The sequence below is a fragment of the Spodoptera frugiperda genome, chromosome 7 (genome assembly GCF_023101765.2).
Source record: "Spodoptera frugiperda isolate SF20-4 chromosome 7, AGI-APGP_CSIRO_Sfru_2.0, whole genome shotgun sequence".
In the NCBI taxonomy this organism is placed as follows: domain Eukaryota; kingdom Metazoa; phylum Arthropoda; class Insecta; order Lepidoptera; family Noctuidae; genus Spodoptera; species Spodoptera frugiperda.
In genome coordinates this window covers 5,036,425-5,050,552 of record NC_064218.1, presented here as the reverse complement: position 1 = coordinate 5,050,552, position 14,128 = coordinate 5,036,425, and the positions used below count along the sequence as shown (strand labels likewise).

Sequence of the window (14,128 nt, the reverse complement as noted above, 5' to 3'; positions counted from 1 at the left end):
CCCCAGTAAACCCGTTAGGTAGTCCGCAGCTCCGGAAACTCGAGACCCCTTGCCCGGCAGTCACACTTGCGACCACTCAACCAACGAGCCAGTCATTTATTATTTCCACCACTAATAAATTATTTCCTAGTATCTATTGCCTGCCGATTCTGGAGACGTCATTCATGCCGATATCATAAAGTAATTATGAAAAATAAAACACGACATTATCTGTACCCAAAGACCAAAAATATATAATATTTAAAAACATCGAATTCTTAAAACGCCTATCTTGATTTATCGAATTACAATATACTATGAATCGGATTTGTGATTAAATATCTTGTTCAATATTATCCAATGGTATTCAATATTTGGGTAGCAATTGTTAAGGATAAGTTACATAATTGAAACCTTAATAATATCGCTTTGATTAGTTGTTGGCTGTACTACGATCTCTTCGAGTTTGGTTCGAGTTACATGATTTGGTTACTAATGGTATTTGCTTTGGTACTAGGTGTGACTTATTTATTTAAAATGTTAATATGCAAAAGCTTTAAGATTTTGTTAACGGTTATTAAAGAAGTTATGGTTTTTTATGGTATAAGTCGGTAAACGAGCAGACGGATCACCTGATTGTAAGCAATCGCCGCCGGATGGACATCTGAAACACCGGAGGCGTTACAAGCGCGTTGTCGGCCTTTTGAGTATTATTACATTCATCTTAAATAACGACCATTATTTTTTTACTCAGGCACGGTGTGTTTTTGAATCGCTGTCAACAACGACTCAAGAGGACCGCGAGTTGGCCACCCGCCGTCAACTTTTTTGTATTGATGTTATGAAATATATCATACGACATACGATTTACAGTTCAAATTTAAACGACAAGTTAATTGCTAGGTTGATGCGGTGCTTGTTATATCCTTTAAACAACCGAAGAAAAAGTTATTGAAGGCAAAGTTATTTTAAAATTATTGAAAGATAGAAAAAAAAATAATAACCATGAAGCAGGTACATATCATCGTTAAACAAACTGTTGATTGAGAATGAAAAAAATAAAAACAAACAAGAGATAACGCAACTGTTCCTGGAAAATCTGGTTATTTTACGTTTATTTATGAACATTATTTCCACATAGTATAGAGATCAGGTTACTTTGTTTACTCGTTTACACGTGTATAAGAATTATCAGACATCAAATTTAATTGGAAACTGCATTTAAATGCGAAATAAAATATTTTACTCGCAGATTTACATATAAAATATTAATTATAATGCACTAAAATAAATACTCTTACTATGGAGCAGTAAAATAATATAATAATATAGTAATTTAAGAGTAACGACTGCCTCGTTGGCCGAGTGGTTGCAAGTGCGACTGCCGGTCAAGGGGTCTCGGGTTCGATTCCCGGGTCGGGCGAAGTATTACTGGGCTTTTTTCGGTTTTTCGAAAGTTTCTCAGTAGTAGCACGGAGTCTGGAAATGTGCCCGGTATATGGCAATAGGCTCACCACCTATTACATGGGACTTACAACATAAATTGTGAAAAGTGGGTGTACACAGTGGCATTACGTGTCATAATGTGCACCTCTGCCTACCCCTTCGGGGATTAAAGGCGTGACGATATGTATGTATGTAATTTAAGAGTAACGATATCATTTCCCGGTCTTTCTCTTTTTAGTATTTTCAATTTCCAAATTTTTTTATTATAATCCCATGGCATTTTTTTATAAAGAACTGATAGATTCTATGTTTATAAGCACGATGAAATTATAAGCAACGTCTTTGAGTTGAGTTGATTTATACTCAGTAATTATTTTATTATTAAACTTACGCTTAATTTTTAAACATACAAATTAACAACAATAGACACTGATACTGAAAAAACGTCGAATACACACATAATAAAAACACTTGTGAAATCAAAGGAAAAAATATCACTGCTATCAATCTTTTCGGACCGAAGGACCAAAAGGACCAACTTTTCTATATGATGAATTACTGTCATATATTTTGTCCTGGTATGTATATAATGTTGTATTTTCCACACTCAACGATTTCCGACCACTAGGACCGGGGTCATGTCCTCTATGGAACGGAAATGTGGCACTTTGGCGCCCCATTGTTCGACAAGTGTGAACGTTTTGAAGATTATGTTTGTTCTTAGTTAAAACCATCGGTCATTGTTTAAATATTTAATTGAAATTTACACATTAAACGCCATAAATATTTTTGCAAAAGTGACCAGCGCTGGCTTGTCAACAGATTTTTGTTGGCAGTCAAGGTCTTAATGCGTATAAAATAAATTAAGATTTGAGTTATAAAAAACTCAATTGTATTCATTTATATCAACTACTTTTCGTCTTTTGTAAATCTTATATATTGAGTAAGGATTTAAGTGCTGTACTTGGCGGTCTGGGCATGATGCGACTGGAATAAAATATATAAGATTTGTTTTTATTATCAATAGCACAGAATCTTACATTACATTAATGCTATTAATATCTTTCCCTCTTTAAAATTAGACATTAACTTTTACCTGTTAATTTCACTAATGACTCGACCAACATCACCGTTATTGGACGGTAGCTTTAATACTGTCTGTGTGTTCATATTTAGTCAGTACATGTTCGAGATGAGAGATAACGTGTCAACGTTACGAAACATGGCAGTTGCGCTTATCTTTGACAGCACTGCATTGTGCCGAAACTACTATGTAATTATGATGAGTGTATTTACGTAAAATTTCAATGAAAACTGTGTTTTACGTAGATGTGACTTACCGATGTTCGTATAAAAGAATTTTGAGTTCAAGTACATACAAAGTTCCTGAAGATATTATCACGCGTAATTAACGTTGTATTTAGGTATATAAAATAATAAAATCTCAAAAATATTTTCATCTGGAAACATTTCATAGCTTGTACTCTTAATAATGGAAGGTCATAAGAATTTACTTTCAAGCATTTGTGACCTCCTTTCTTCGTGACTTAAAAAGTAAATTGTTGAGCGTTAATGTTGCCATATAATTTGACAAATTGTACTGGCTGTTATGATAATGGTGTGTTTTATGGACCACGCATTTTCCTCAGGCAATACAGGAAGGCAGGAAGCGAAACGGAAAAAAAAAGAAAAAAAACAGCACAATGAAGATGATAAGACAAAAAATAACAATAAATCATTCATGTTTTTTGTTTCTATCGTAAAAAGATAAAAAGCAAGAGAATTTTCGTAAAGTAAACATAATTTTTCAACGAAATTCGAACGAAATCGATCGTAATGAATCGAATTAAAAATAAAATATAATTTTGTTTTTCAAGTATAATGTCACCAGTATTTTTTTATAAGAACATAAAGCCAGCCTATTGTTTAAACAAGTTATAACTGTTAAATATTTATGTTAAAAATACTGCGTAAATATTCGACGACTGTAATAATAATTTTTTGTACCTAGAATAACTAATTATTCTAAATTTAGTTATTATTTAGATATTAAATATGTGATTATCCCACGGCTCCAAACAAAAATACAAAATAAGATCTATTTTATTTGAAAACATTTTTGCGAATAATCTTGAATTAAGAACCTAACTTGAGTATAGTTAGAACAGCATTAGGTTTTATTTTCGTTCAAAACTGAATTGAATATTTCACAATAATAGACATGCTTTAAAATAAAGTGAAGTTGACACTCGGTACTATTTCTAGACGTTTCTTTGTGAAACTTCTGACATTTTATTTCAATTTAAAGTTAGAAGAGCTGTTTCCATAGCTCGCAATGTGACTTAATTATTTTTAAAACGTGGTCCTTGTGGACTTTCGAGCTTTTTGTGTCCTGTTGAAGGGGGTCTTACAAATGAAAATTACATCGGTGCTGGATTTACAAAAATATTCGTCATTCGACATTCGAGTGAGCAACATAGTAAAATAAGAGATAAACATGGTATAGAGTGTGAACTGACTCACCCTTAGGATGAAAAAATCAAGCTTATTGATTCCAATGAATAAACAAAAGATCTGGCTTCTGGTCGTTTCGACAAGGAACAAAGCAAACTATTAATAAAAACTGGCATAAAAACAAATTATTATATTCCTTATTGCCGAATAGGTAAGTGTCAATTTCGCTATCAAAGGTGATACAGGTAACCATGGGGATCAATTCATGTCAAGTAAGGTAACAAGAGCCATATAGGGAGTATTGGAATATTACAGGGCGTTGACTATTTCATTTGAGGATGCTATATGATATTGATGATAGATATATGTATTTGTTCTCGCATTTCGTATTGTTTGTAACTTAGTTGAAATAGATATATTGATCTTTGTGATTGTAGACATATAATAACGTGTAGGTAACAGCGTTTCGGAAAATTGAGGCGTCAAATTATAATGTGGTTTAATGATAACAGGGTGCTTATCAGTTCATTAATTTATTACTAAATTAACTGTATTTAAAATAAATTTATATTACTAACTAAAGGAAATGTGTTCAATGTTCACTTTCCGATCATTAGTCCAACGAAGCATAAAGTGAAACTAATCAAACGACGTTCTTTGCTCAGACACGTAGCGTTTCTAGTTTCCCTGACGATCTTTACCTAAACTAGGGAATATCACACGATTCTATCGAAATAGTCTTGTGAATATCAAGCAGAACCCTAAACTTTGTCCTTCATGACGGAGTGCGAAGACGTTTAATTTAATATTAATCACGAAGGACCACTTTAGGACCGGTGACAGATGGTATATTGACCTCGCACGTGACCACTACTGCTGACTCCAAACCAAACTCCTTTGGGTATTCCTGATTGGAATGGGAAACCGACCTCAAATAAACGGCTCAATATTTCCAGAATCATGAAAAAGTGTATACATAGTACTGTGTAAGCGAAACGTGTATGTGAAAACTAATGTTTGCGTACCAAAGGACCACATTTTTGATTGGGCTTCAGAATGTTTATAGGAAAGTTTTATTTTTTTAGGAAAAGTATACTTGACTTTTACGTAAATCATCCTTTGTTTGTTTCTATTTAAACATGTAGGTTTTCAAAACATAAATAAAAATAGTGGTCATTAGTACACACTAGTACTTCTCTCGTTTTGAAATGTTATATGGACCAAATTCCAGACTATCTAACTAAGTTAATAAAATATTTATTGCTGACTCCTATGACTGAGTCTACCACACAGTATGTATTATAACGTGTATGAGGATTATTTCTAGTATATACTTGAAACTAGGCAATCAATATTATATTAGATTCGGGTATTTTTATTGCTTTTGCAGTATTTATAAGTCTAGTAAAATGTATTGATTTCTTTATTGGTATTGTATAAATTGAGTAGGTAAATAATCTTGACATGTCATGTTTATTTTATTCTGATATTGGACTAAAGAACGGTTTAGAAATTCGAAAGTTGCACGAAGCACTTGGAATTATTTATCATTTTCGAATTTGATGTTAATATTATTAATAAATATTATGAACGACTTATGCTTCATAAGTCGTTCTAATAGATACTTCTAATAAGTAATAGCTACTTCTAGGTTATTTATTATAGTTTTCGGCTTATTCCGGTCACTGTTTATTGAGAAACTCGACTAGTTTCAAGTTATACTTAGAGGCTCATATTCGACGTGACGACTGTTGCGTTGGTATATGTAGCAGTAGGAGCGAGACTGTCACTGTGTCGTATGTCGTGGAAAGGTAAAATGAACATAAAATGTATGTGTATAGTTAAAAAAAAACAGGACCTTGTTGAAATTATTAAAGTTTATTATTTCAAACGATGCACATTTTGTTATTCCTAAATGCGAGATTATAGAGAAAAGTAGAAATATTTAATACAATTCCTACTTTTTATGGCAATTTAATTTAGACTCAGTCTAGTTTTACCAAATAGTTGTGAGTGTTGATGGTCTCTCGTGCTGGTTTGAAGATGTCTTAATGAGAGTATTTTTGAAGGAACTCCTGGAGTTTGCCTTGGTGTTTATTTTCAGGGTCATGCTTCTTTATTAGAGCTTCATATTCTGCTGGAAGTTTGTCCTTGATAGCTTGGATGGTTTTTGCAACGAGAGCCTTTTGCTTCTCTGAACACTTTCCACAAGATGTGGTCGTAGCTTCAGGGATCCATTCTGTGAAATGGATTAGTATATTTAAAAAAATGGTTGATTAATGATGGTCAAACTAATACGGTTAAACTGTTGCTATTATTATGTAAGACTTATATGTCAAAAAGTGATTGATTTTTTAAGTGATTGGAACATTATCTAGTAAAAGAAATGAAACTTTTGCAAACCTACTGTTGTAGTTATTTTTCAATTGAATATTAGTCTACTAGTAAATCATGACTACTTAGAAATGTCATAAGCGATTATGTTAATTCTTACAAAATCCGAAATTATGATATCTACGGATTGCATGATGATTTCCTTTGGGTTTTCGCTGATTAGCAACATCTACTATAAATATTCATTTTGTGAATAAGTAATGAAATTTCCTCCTTGGTAATATTCCTGGAGGCTGGCTAATCAACAAATTCTTAGAATTTGAAGAAAATAGAATTGTTAGACTTCGGTTTCCAAATACATTGAAGATGTTTTAGTAGTTTTTTATGAGTTTGGATTCTATTGTTAGAGCATTAGATTGAATTTTCATTACATCTCTTTAACAATTATAGCGCAAAGTTCGTACTTCAACAATAAAGGTGAAAATCTTAAATTGAATTTAAAATGGACTAAAAGAATATATAGGTATATTTCTTTTCCACCTCAGCAGTGTAAATAACAAGACGAACTAAAGCAGACATTGAATTCAAGGATTGTTTTGTAGTCACAAAAGAACTTAATTAATATAAAACAATCGAGAGAAACAAACAATTAGAGATAAGCTTCCATTATTTTTTGTTTCTAAAACAAAACAACTTCAATATCTTAAATACTTCCTAATTAGGTATATTTTTTAAGAAAACAATTAACGCTATTAAATAATAACTACTTAGATTATAATCTATGAGTTTTTATTAATGACGCAAATATGATATGTAGGTATAACTTTTTCTCACGTTCACAGGCAAACAAGTAATAATAGCAAGCAATAAAAAATAACTTATTTATAAATTACTATTGGGATCAAGATTTCCGTAAATAGAATACTTGAAATAGATCAATAACTGGCGAAAGAAGCAAAGTCATATAAAGATGTAAACAATAACGTAAGGAAATTTCTTAAGTTAGTTTTTTCTGAACTTTAATAATAGAAAACGAACATAGTTCCTGACATAATAGGGTTTCATCAATATTTTAAGACTGCGATGATTAATATTTCGTGTCAGCCTTTCTTTTTTTAACAGTACCCTTAGTACGAGTTTGCTTTACGTTTAACGAGATCAAAACGAGACCGCGTTCGGCTCTGTGATTGGCCGGCTCCAATGAACTAACCAATCAGAGCGTTCGAACGCGCTCTTGTTTCGATATAGGTTGACGAAAACAAACTCATACTAAGGTCCCAGAATGCTAATAAAAAATACCGTAGAAGTGGGCCAATTACTATCTGAGTTTGGCTGTCGTTTGTATACAAGTGTCTAAGTATGTAAAAAACTTTGTAATACATTGAACATAAAAAAGTACTTCGGAACTTCTGGTAGGTTTCCAACTATATTAACTTAATGCTAATAGGAGCGTGTTCCAACTTTGTTTGGACTGAAGCCGCTACCCAGTTTGGAAACGAGCAGACGTTTTGAGAAAAAGTTTTATCTTATAACAGTGTCACACTTTTTCTCATGATAAGAATTTAGTATTGAGTAACCTATTATGTGAGTTATCCTGTTATGTGATTTCTTTTGTGACGTAGGTGGACGTGGGTGTGTCTCTTGTCGTCAATATTATCATGATCATACAGCAAGTGATATGTTTTAGAAAGAGACATTAAAAAATATATACAAAATTTTGTGATGAAAGCATAAAGTCTGGAGGTAACTTGACAGTTCGATAGTAATTTTAACAAAAAAACTGAATTAAACCTGCTATAGTTTTTTGTCCCAAAAAGAACATAGTTCTTTTGTCTTTCGCTTGAAATTAGTTTAAAGATGCTCTAATTGAAATAAATGATTTTAGTCTGAAACTTTAGGCCACAGTGTGAGACCGTCACTCAAAATCTTTTTTTTACATTTTATTTTAAAAGATTTTAATAAGAAGGAAGTCTCACTTAGCGTAGAGTTTAGTTTGAAAATGAGTGACATCGGAGAAAAGAAAACCTTAAAGTTTTATAGGAGAAAAGTAAATGAATTCTTGAATGAACGCAGAAGGCCTTCAATAACTACGACAGTAAAATCCAAGTAAATAAATGCAACACTGTACTTACTCTTAAAATCGTTTCCTTCGGGAGTGCACTTGCCGTCATCAAGGAAACAGTGGGCGTACGATTTCAACAACCGTGCGTTTCCAACGAGCTCATCAACATTGAAGTTGTCGTACTTCGAGTCATAGGTGCCACCGTCATCAGGGCGGGCTACAGCCACCGCCACCAACGCCAAAATGATTACCAGTTTCATGATGATGCTGCGAAGATGAAGATAATTTTTTATTAGCATTTTTGTAGTAAGGTAGAACAATAGTGTCTGTAGATGAAACTTTAAACTTTTTTTTTATCAAGAATGTAGTTAATTCGTTCGTTAGATATTACCGGATCAAAGGACCACACTAAATTTCACAAACACTAAACTTATTAAACTCTTTTATATTTTTAAATTAGATTTTAAATTAAATTATTTCATTAAAATAATACAGAGGCACTTACCGTGATATTGTTATAGGATGAATAATACAGAATTTCATCACACAGTCTTTATATACCACAATTTTTGGTTTATCCTTGAATCAGCTCTGTACAAGTTTATCACTTGACGTCTCTAAGGAAAAAAATGAATTGTTTTATATTTGGTTTCATGATTTTAATTTAACATCCGTCTTTGTAAAAACCCATCGCATAAGACACTAATTAGTTGGTTCAAAGTGGTAGTGTGATGATATATTTTTTCAATGTTTTGATAATGTAGAGCAAAAACTTTAATTGCTTTGTGGTTCTGCATTTCTAAATGTGGTCTTCAGTATATTTGAGCCTGATATTTAAATATAAAAGTATAACATTAAAGTGTAATTTCCCGAATTCTCTAATGTGCGAATAGATCTGAAGAATACTTGTGTCTGTTATATATAAATTGGAGGACCAAGAGGCCTTTGTTCAGCAGTGGACGTCTCTCGGCTGATGATGATGATGATGATGATATATAAATTGTTAAAATAATCTTATTACATGATGCTAATTATTGTAGTCGTAATTTACAAAAAGCGTATGGTAGTTATAGGTTTGTTTTATTTTCTGAAACCATTTATTACTCCTAGCTTTGTCTGCCGAAAAATATTGTGTAGTGAAAGACATTATGTAAAATAAATCAAATAATATAATGTATATTTGTAGCAAACATTGGATTTGTTTTCCTTGACCATGTAAGTTAATTAGTAATAGGAAGTTTACTGCATGGTCATATTTTTTGTATTACAGAATGCGTTAAGTAGTTGAATTTATAATAATAAGATGGCGATGGAGATTAATAATAAAACACTTTGTACCATAGGACCAAACAAGATCTGAATTATTCGAATTTATAAACGTTACGTTACGATTACAGAACTCTAAAAAAATATTAGGAATATTTGTTCGATCAATATAATTTTAAAAATAAAAACAAAACAAAAAAGGTCATCAATTAAACCAACCAAAATTATTCGATGTATAAACGTCAGCAGGTCAAGCTACTCCAGTCTGTCTTTTTTTTATTTAAATTTCAACTTTATATCAAAACAATAAAGTTGTGAATCTTATAAAGAAATTTGCCTAAACTTAATTGCGTCAGTACAAACGTCAATGTGTTTTTATAAAACTATAATGCATTCTTGATTGACAAGATTGCTATCACAAAAAATACATTCATTTCTTTTTTACTGCTGAATAAAAACTCACGCGTAATTAAATTTTGGGAATGGTCCTCGGAGACGGCATAACAGCAACCTCACGACTGTTTTTTCTTTAAGGGTAATCAGAGGTATAATTATGTTGTTAGTGTCATGTAACGAGACGCAAGGCCATCTTGACTCATACTGAGACGTTGAAATTGCTGAATAATATTTTGAACTATGTTGTCAACTGTCATGTTTGCATTGAATAAACCTATTGTATGAATAAAATAACTTGAAAGAATACCTAAATAGTGTTTCATATAATTTGTCATTGCATCATCATGAATCCGTGTTCGTCCACTGCTGGATATAGGGCTCTCCAATAGCACGCCACTTAGTTCTATTTTCAGCTTTTCTCATCCAACTAATGCCAGCCACATTGCGGATATCGTCACTTCTCATAGGAGGAGGGCGCCCTACACTACGCTTGCCTACATGCGGTCTCTATCCTAGAACACGTCTACCCCAACGGTTATGGCTTCTTGGACAAATGTGACGAGCCAACTGCCACTTCAGCTTATTAATCCTTTGGGCCTTTGTTGTTGTTCAGTCTTTGTACTTAAACACCAGAAAAAATGGTTTATGCTCTAGATGCTGATTTGTTCCTATCTGCCAATCTGGAAGTCATTGGAGGACGTCATGTGTTAATATAAATAATATGTGAATAATACTAGGAATTTTATTAAATAGTTTTACAAATAAACTAGCTTTCGCTCGCGTTAAGAAGTATTATTATTAATGGAAATTATCAAAATCCTTTCTTAGGGGATGCCTACGTCATAGTAGCTATATGCATGCAAAGAGTCGGCCAGATGGGCTTAAAATTGACAAAGTTTCATATAAACTTTCATTCCCTATTTTGTCCCCTTTATCTACGTCATAACATCTACCTACATGCGAAATTTCAGCCTGATCGATCCAGTGGTTTGGGCTGTGCGTTGATAGATCACTATGTCAGTTACTTTTGAGTTAGTAGCAACAGTAGAAAATATAAACATTTATGAATTCATAAACATGTTTTCAGCAAGCTTGGAATTCGAGTAAAACTTTTCAGTTTTGCCAGTTCAGCTTATTTTATACATATTTTGAACTAGGGAAGTTTATTACTGGCATAAAGATAGATTTTTAGGAAAAATGCGAATCAGAATATTTATTTACTAAGCGGTTTTTTTAGTTGTAGTGTTTTGTTGAAACAAAGTCGTGTTTTAACTACATTTTATAACTCTGGAATGGAATGGACATGATTTTTGATGTTTTTGTTTTTAACCGACTTCAAAAAAAGGAGGAGGTTCTCAATTCGACCGTATTTTTTTTTTTTTTTTTATGTATGTTAATCGATATCTCCGGCAGTTATAGACCGATTTGAGAAATTCTTTTTGTATTTGAAAGAGTACGATGTCCGTGTGGTCCCATGTAATTTTTTTTAAAGTCTGACCATAAATGTGGAAGGTAATCCAGGGAACTCCTCAAAAATGAACAGAATGTGCTCTGCGTTTGAGTTTAAGTGATGTATATTAGCTAATCTATCTCAGTAGCCATAAAATTCAGGACAGATAGTAGCATATCTGCTATAGAATGATGGGTAGCTTGATGTGCTGTCTGAGTTACATGACTGTATACCTATGTGGGTATCTAATCTGTTTGTGTGTTTTACAACTGACTATGTATGTAGCTTATGAACTGTTAGCTGTCGGCTCAGCAGATCATAAGTTAGGGTATCAGGTTAATATACATTTGAAAGTAATGTAATTATGCGTCAATATGGATAGATATTAATATTATTCATTTAAACGGCGCTGTCTCATATGAGCAGCGCGTTTAATAGGTCGACCCATACTCAAATAAGTTATTCACTAAAAATCAAGAAATAAAAAACAATTTTAACAAAAAAAAAACCGACTTCAAAAAATAAATATTCCAAAACAAATTAATATGCACTAAAAAGTAAAAGAAATAATTGCGTATTTTTCAACAACTTAATAGATCAACTAACTTTACTAACTCATCACACACATTATAATGTAAGTAGGTACAATTATTGTTATTTTTGGAGTCGGTGTCAGCCTAGGAAATTAATATCTAATATCTAAAGCCCCAAATTATCTACAAAAACAGTATAAAAAACATACGTTAATTTAAAATGGAAAGCTTTTCTAGTCCGACTGATCAAACACGTAGGTAATAATGTGAAAGGAATATTTTTTTATACCATTACGCTTTTTATAAGCCGTAAAGCCACTGTATAATGTACACACACTTTCCATCATTTGTGTTATAAGTCCCATGTAATAAAGGGTGAGCCTATTATCATATACCGAGCACAATTCCAGACATCGTGCTACTAATTAAAAAATGCCAAAAAACCGTAAAACACCTGGTAATACTTTTGCATCATGCGGAAATCGAACCCGAGACCCCTTGCCTGGCAGTCGCACTTACGACCACTCGACTAACGAGGCGAAAGAAATAAAAACGAAATTATAACATTTTGTACAAAAAACATTTACTCACTTATTGTTGTCTATAATACATTGATCTTATCATTTAATGTGACGTTTAAGAATAATAATTAAAATATTTGAAATTCATTATACAATTACACATTATAAATAATAATTAGGAAGCAAGGTGCATTTTTTACCATTAACAATCATTTTTAGACCTTACCAGTGTTAAAATAGAGATGAAATCACAATGTAGGTGTAAACACGCTGCGAAGAGGAACAGATATTTAATAATGTATGAAGATAAGAAAATTCGAGACGGCAAATGTAGATTAAGAGGAATTCAAAATAGCCATTTTGGTAATCGTAGAAAAATATTTATATTTATATTAAATACACAATTTTAAATATACAATATGATTAAATACACAATATTCGTAGACAAAATGACATTTATCTTTAAGGAACGTCGAGAAATAAACAGAAAATAAAGTTTAGTCTTTTTAACTCGAACCTTTCGGGGAGTAAACGATGCGTGATATTGTGATAATTATTTACATTTGAAATACCGTGCCTAAAGAGTCATTTACTAAAAAAATATCAATCTGCAAGAAATACTCTCAATATTAAGGGTGCTTTTCAATCAGAGATGATGCGTTTGGTTTCCACCAGTTATATTCATTAGTACACGTAGCTTAGCACTGGTGGAAACGGACTCAGCTAAGCTATCTTTCTTTATATGGAAAGATGCGTGTAATGGATGCGTGCTATGGATGTGTACTATAATTATATGCGTGGTATGGATATGTGCTATGGGTGGTTTCCTTACTATCGATACATCGCATACTCGAGCTTCTCATCTTCCTCGCACAGCTATATATCTTACAAAATATTTCAATTCACTATCATAAGTATAATAAAAGTTACAAAATATTCAAAACTTGATCCATATTCCAATATAAAGTCTACATGTGTGTCAGAGAGTGCAATATACACTCACGGTATACGCACATAAGCGAACATTTTCCGGTTATAAGTCTGCAAAGCATTTCGCAAATTTGATCCTTATGGACCGTGAAATAAACTTGAACGTCAAGTTTAGGAGTTTCGTGTTAGAATGTAACTAGTTTCGCAACTCAATTGTAAGGAAATAGTATCGTTCTCTACAACTTCAATGAAAGATCATTATCATAACACTACACCTTTTATTCTTAATCTTAGAATATGTTCTTACATTGTACCTTATATGTGTAGGTATAAAAAAGTAATGTTTTTGTTTTTTTCGTGTAACCCAAAAATCCAATATCACTTTACCCTATCCGAAAATAGAACTGAAACCATTCTTTCAGCATGATAAACCTTTGAATACACTTACTTTATTTTGGTAAGTGATATTTGGGTCTTTGGATTTCGATTGGACGTGCCCTTCTCGTCGAAAGTTTTTGAAAAAGATTATTTTTGTTGATGTACTCGTCCGTCGTCGAAAGAATACTAGGAAAATGTTTTTTTTTGCTAGGGTATAATCGCCAAAAATGTCATCGTAGAGCCATGAGAGTCCCAGTAGGGCTGATGCCTGATCCGGAGCTGCGGACTACCTAGTGGGTTTATCGGGACTCCGGCTCGAAAAGCAGGAGAAGGAACGTGGTGGTTTTAGTCAGTAAGAGTCTGACACTCCCTCTCGCCT

General features: G+C 32.5%; 2 protein-coding genes across 2 annotated transcripts in view; both read right to left on the bottom strand.

Annotated features, from left to right (window-relative positions):
• The window catches only part of LOC118265968 (ATP-dependent RNA helicase vasa), a 239,972-nt gene that overhangs the window by 160,585 nt on the left and 65,259 nt on the right, over window positions 1-14,128 (bottom strand). The gene's annotated exons all lie outside the window — the stretch shown is intronic.
• LOC118266455 (allergen Tha p 1-like) lies at window positions 5,738-8,925 on the bottom strand. The gene is made up of 3 exons (XM_035579923.2): window positions 8,781-8,925; window positions 8,346-8,542; window positions 5,738-6,118 (listed from the first exon to the last, which is right to left on the bottom strand). Exons 1-3 carry the CDS (start codon window positions 8,816-8,818, stop codon window positions 5,928-5,930), a joined length of 426 nt encoding a protein of 141 aa, XP_035435816.1. The 5' UTR covers window positions 8,819-8,925; the 3' UTR covers window positions 5,738-5,927.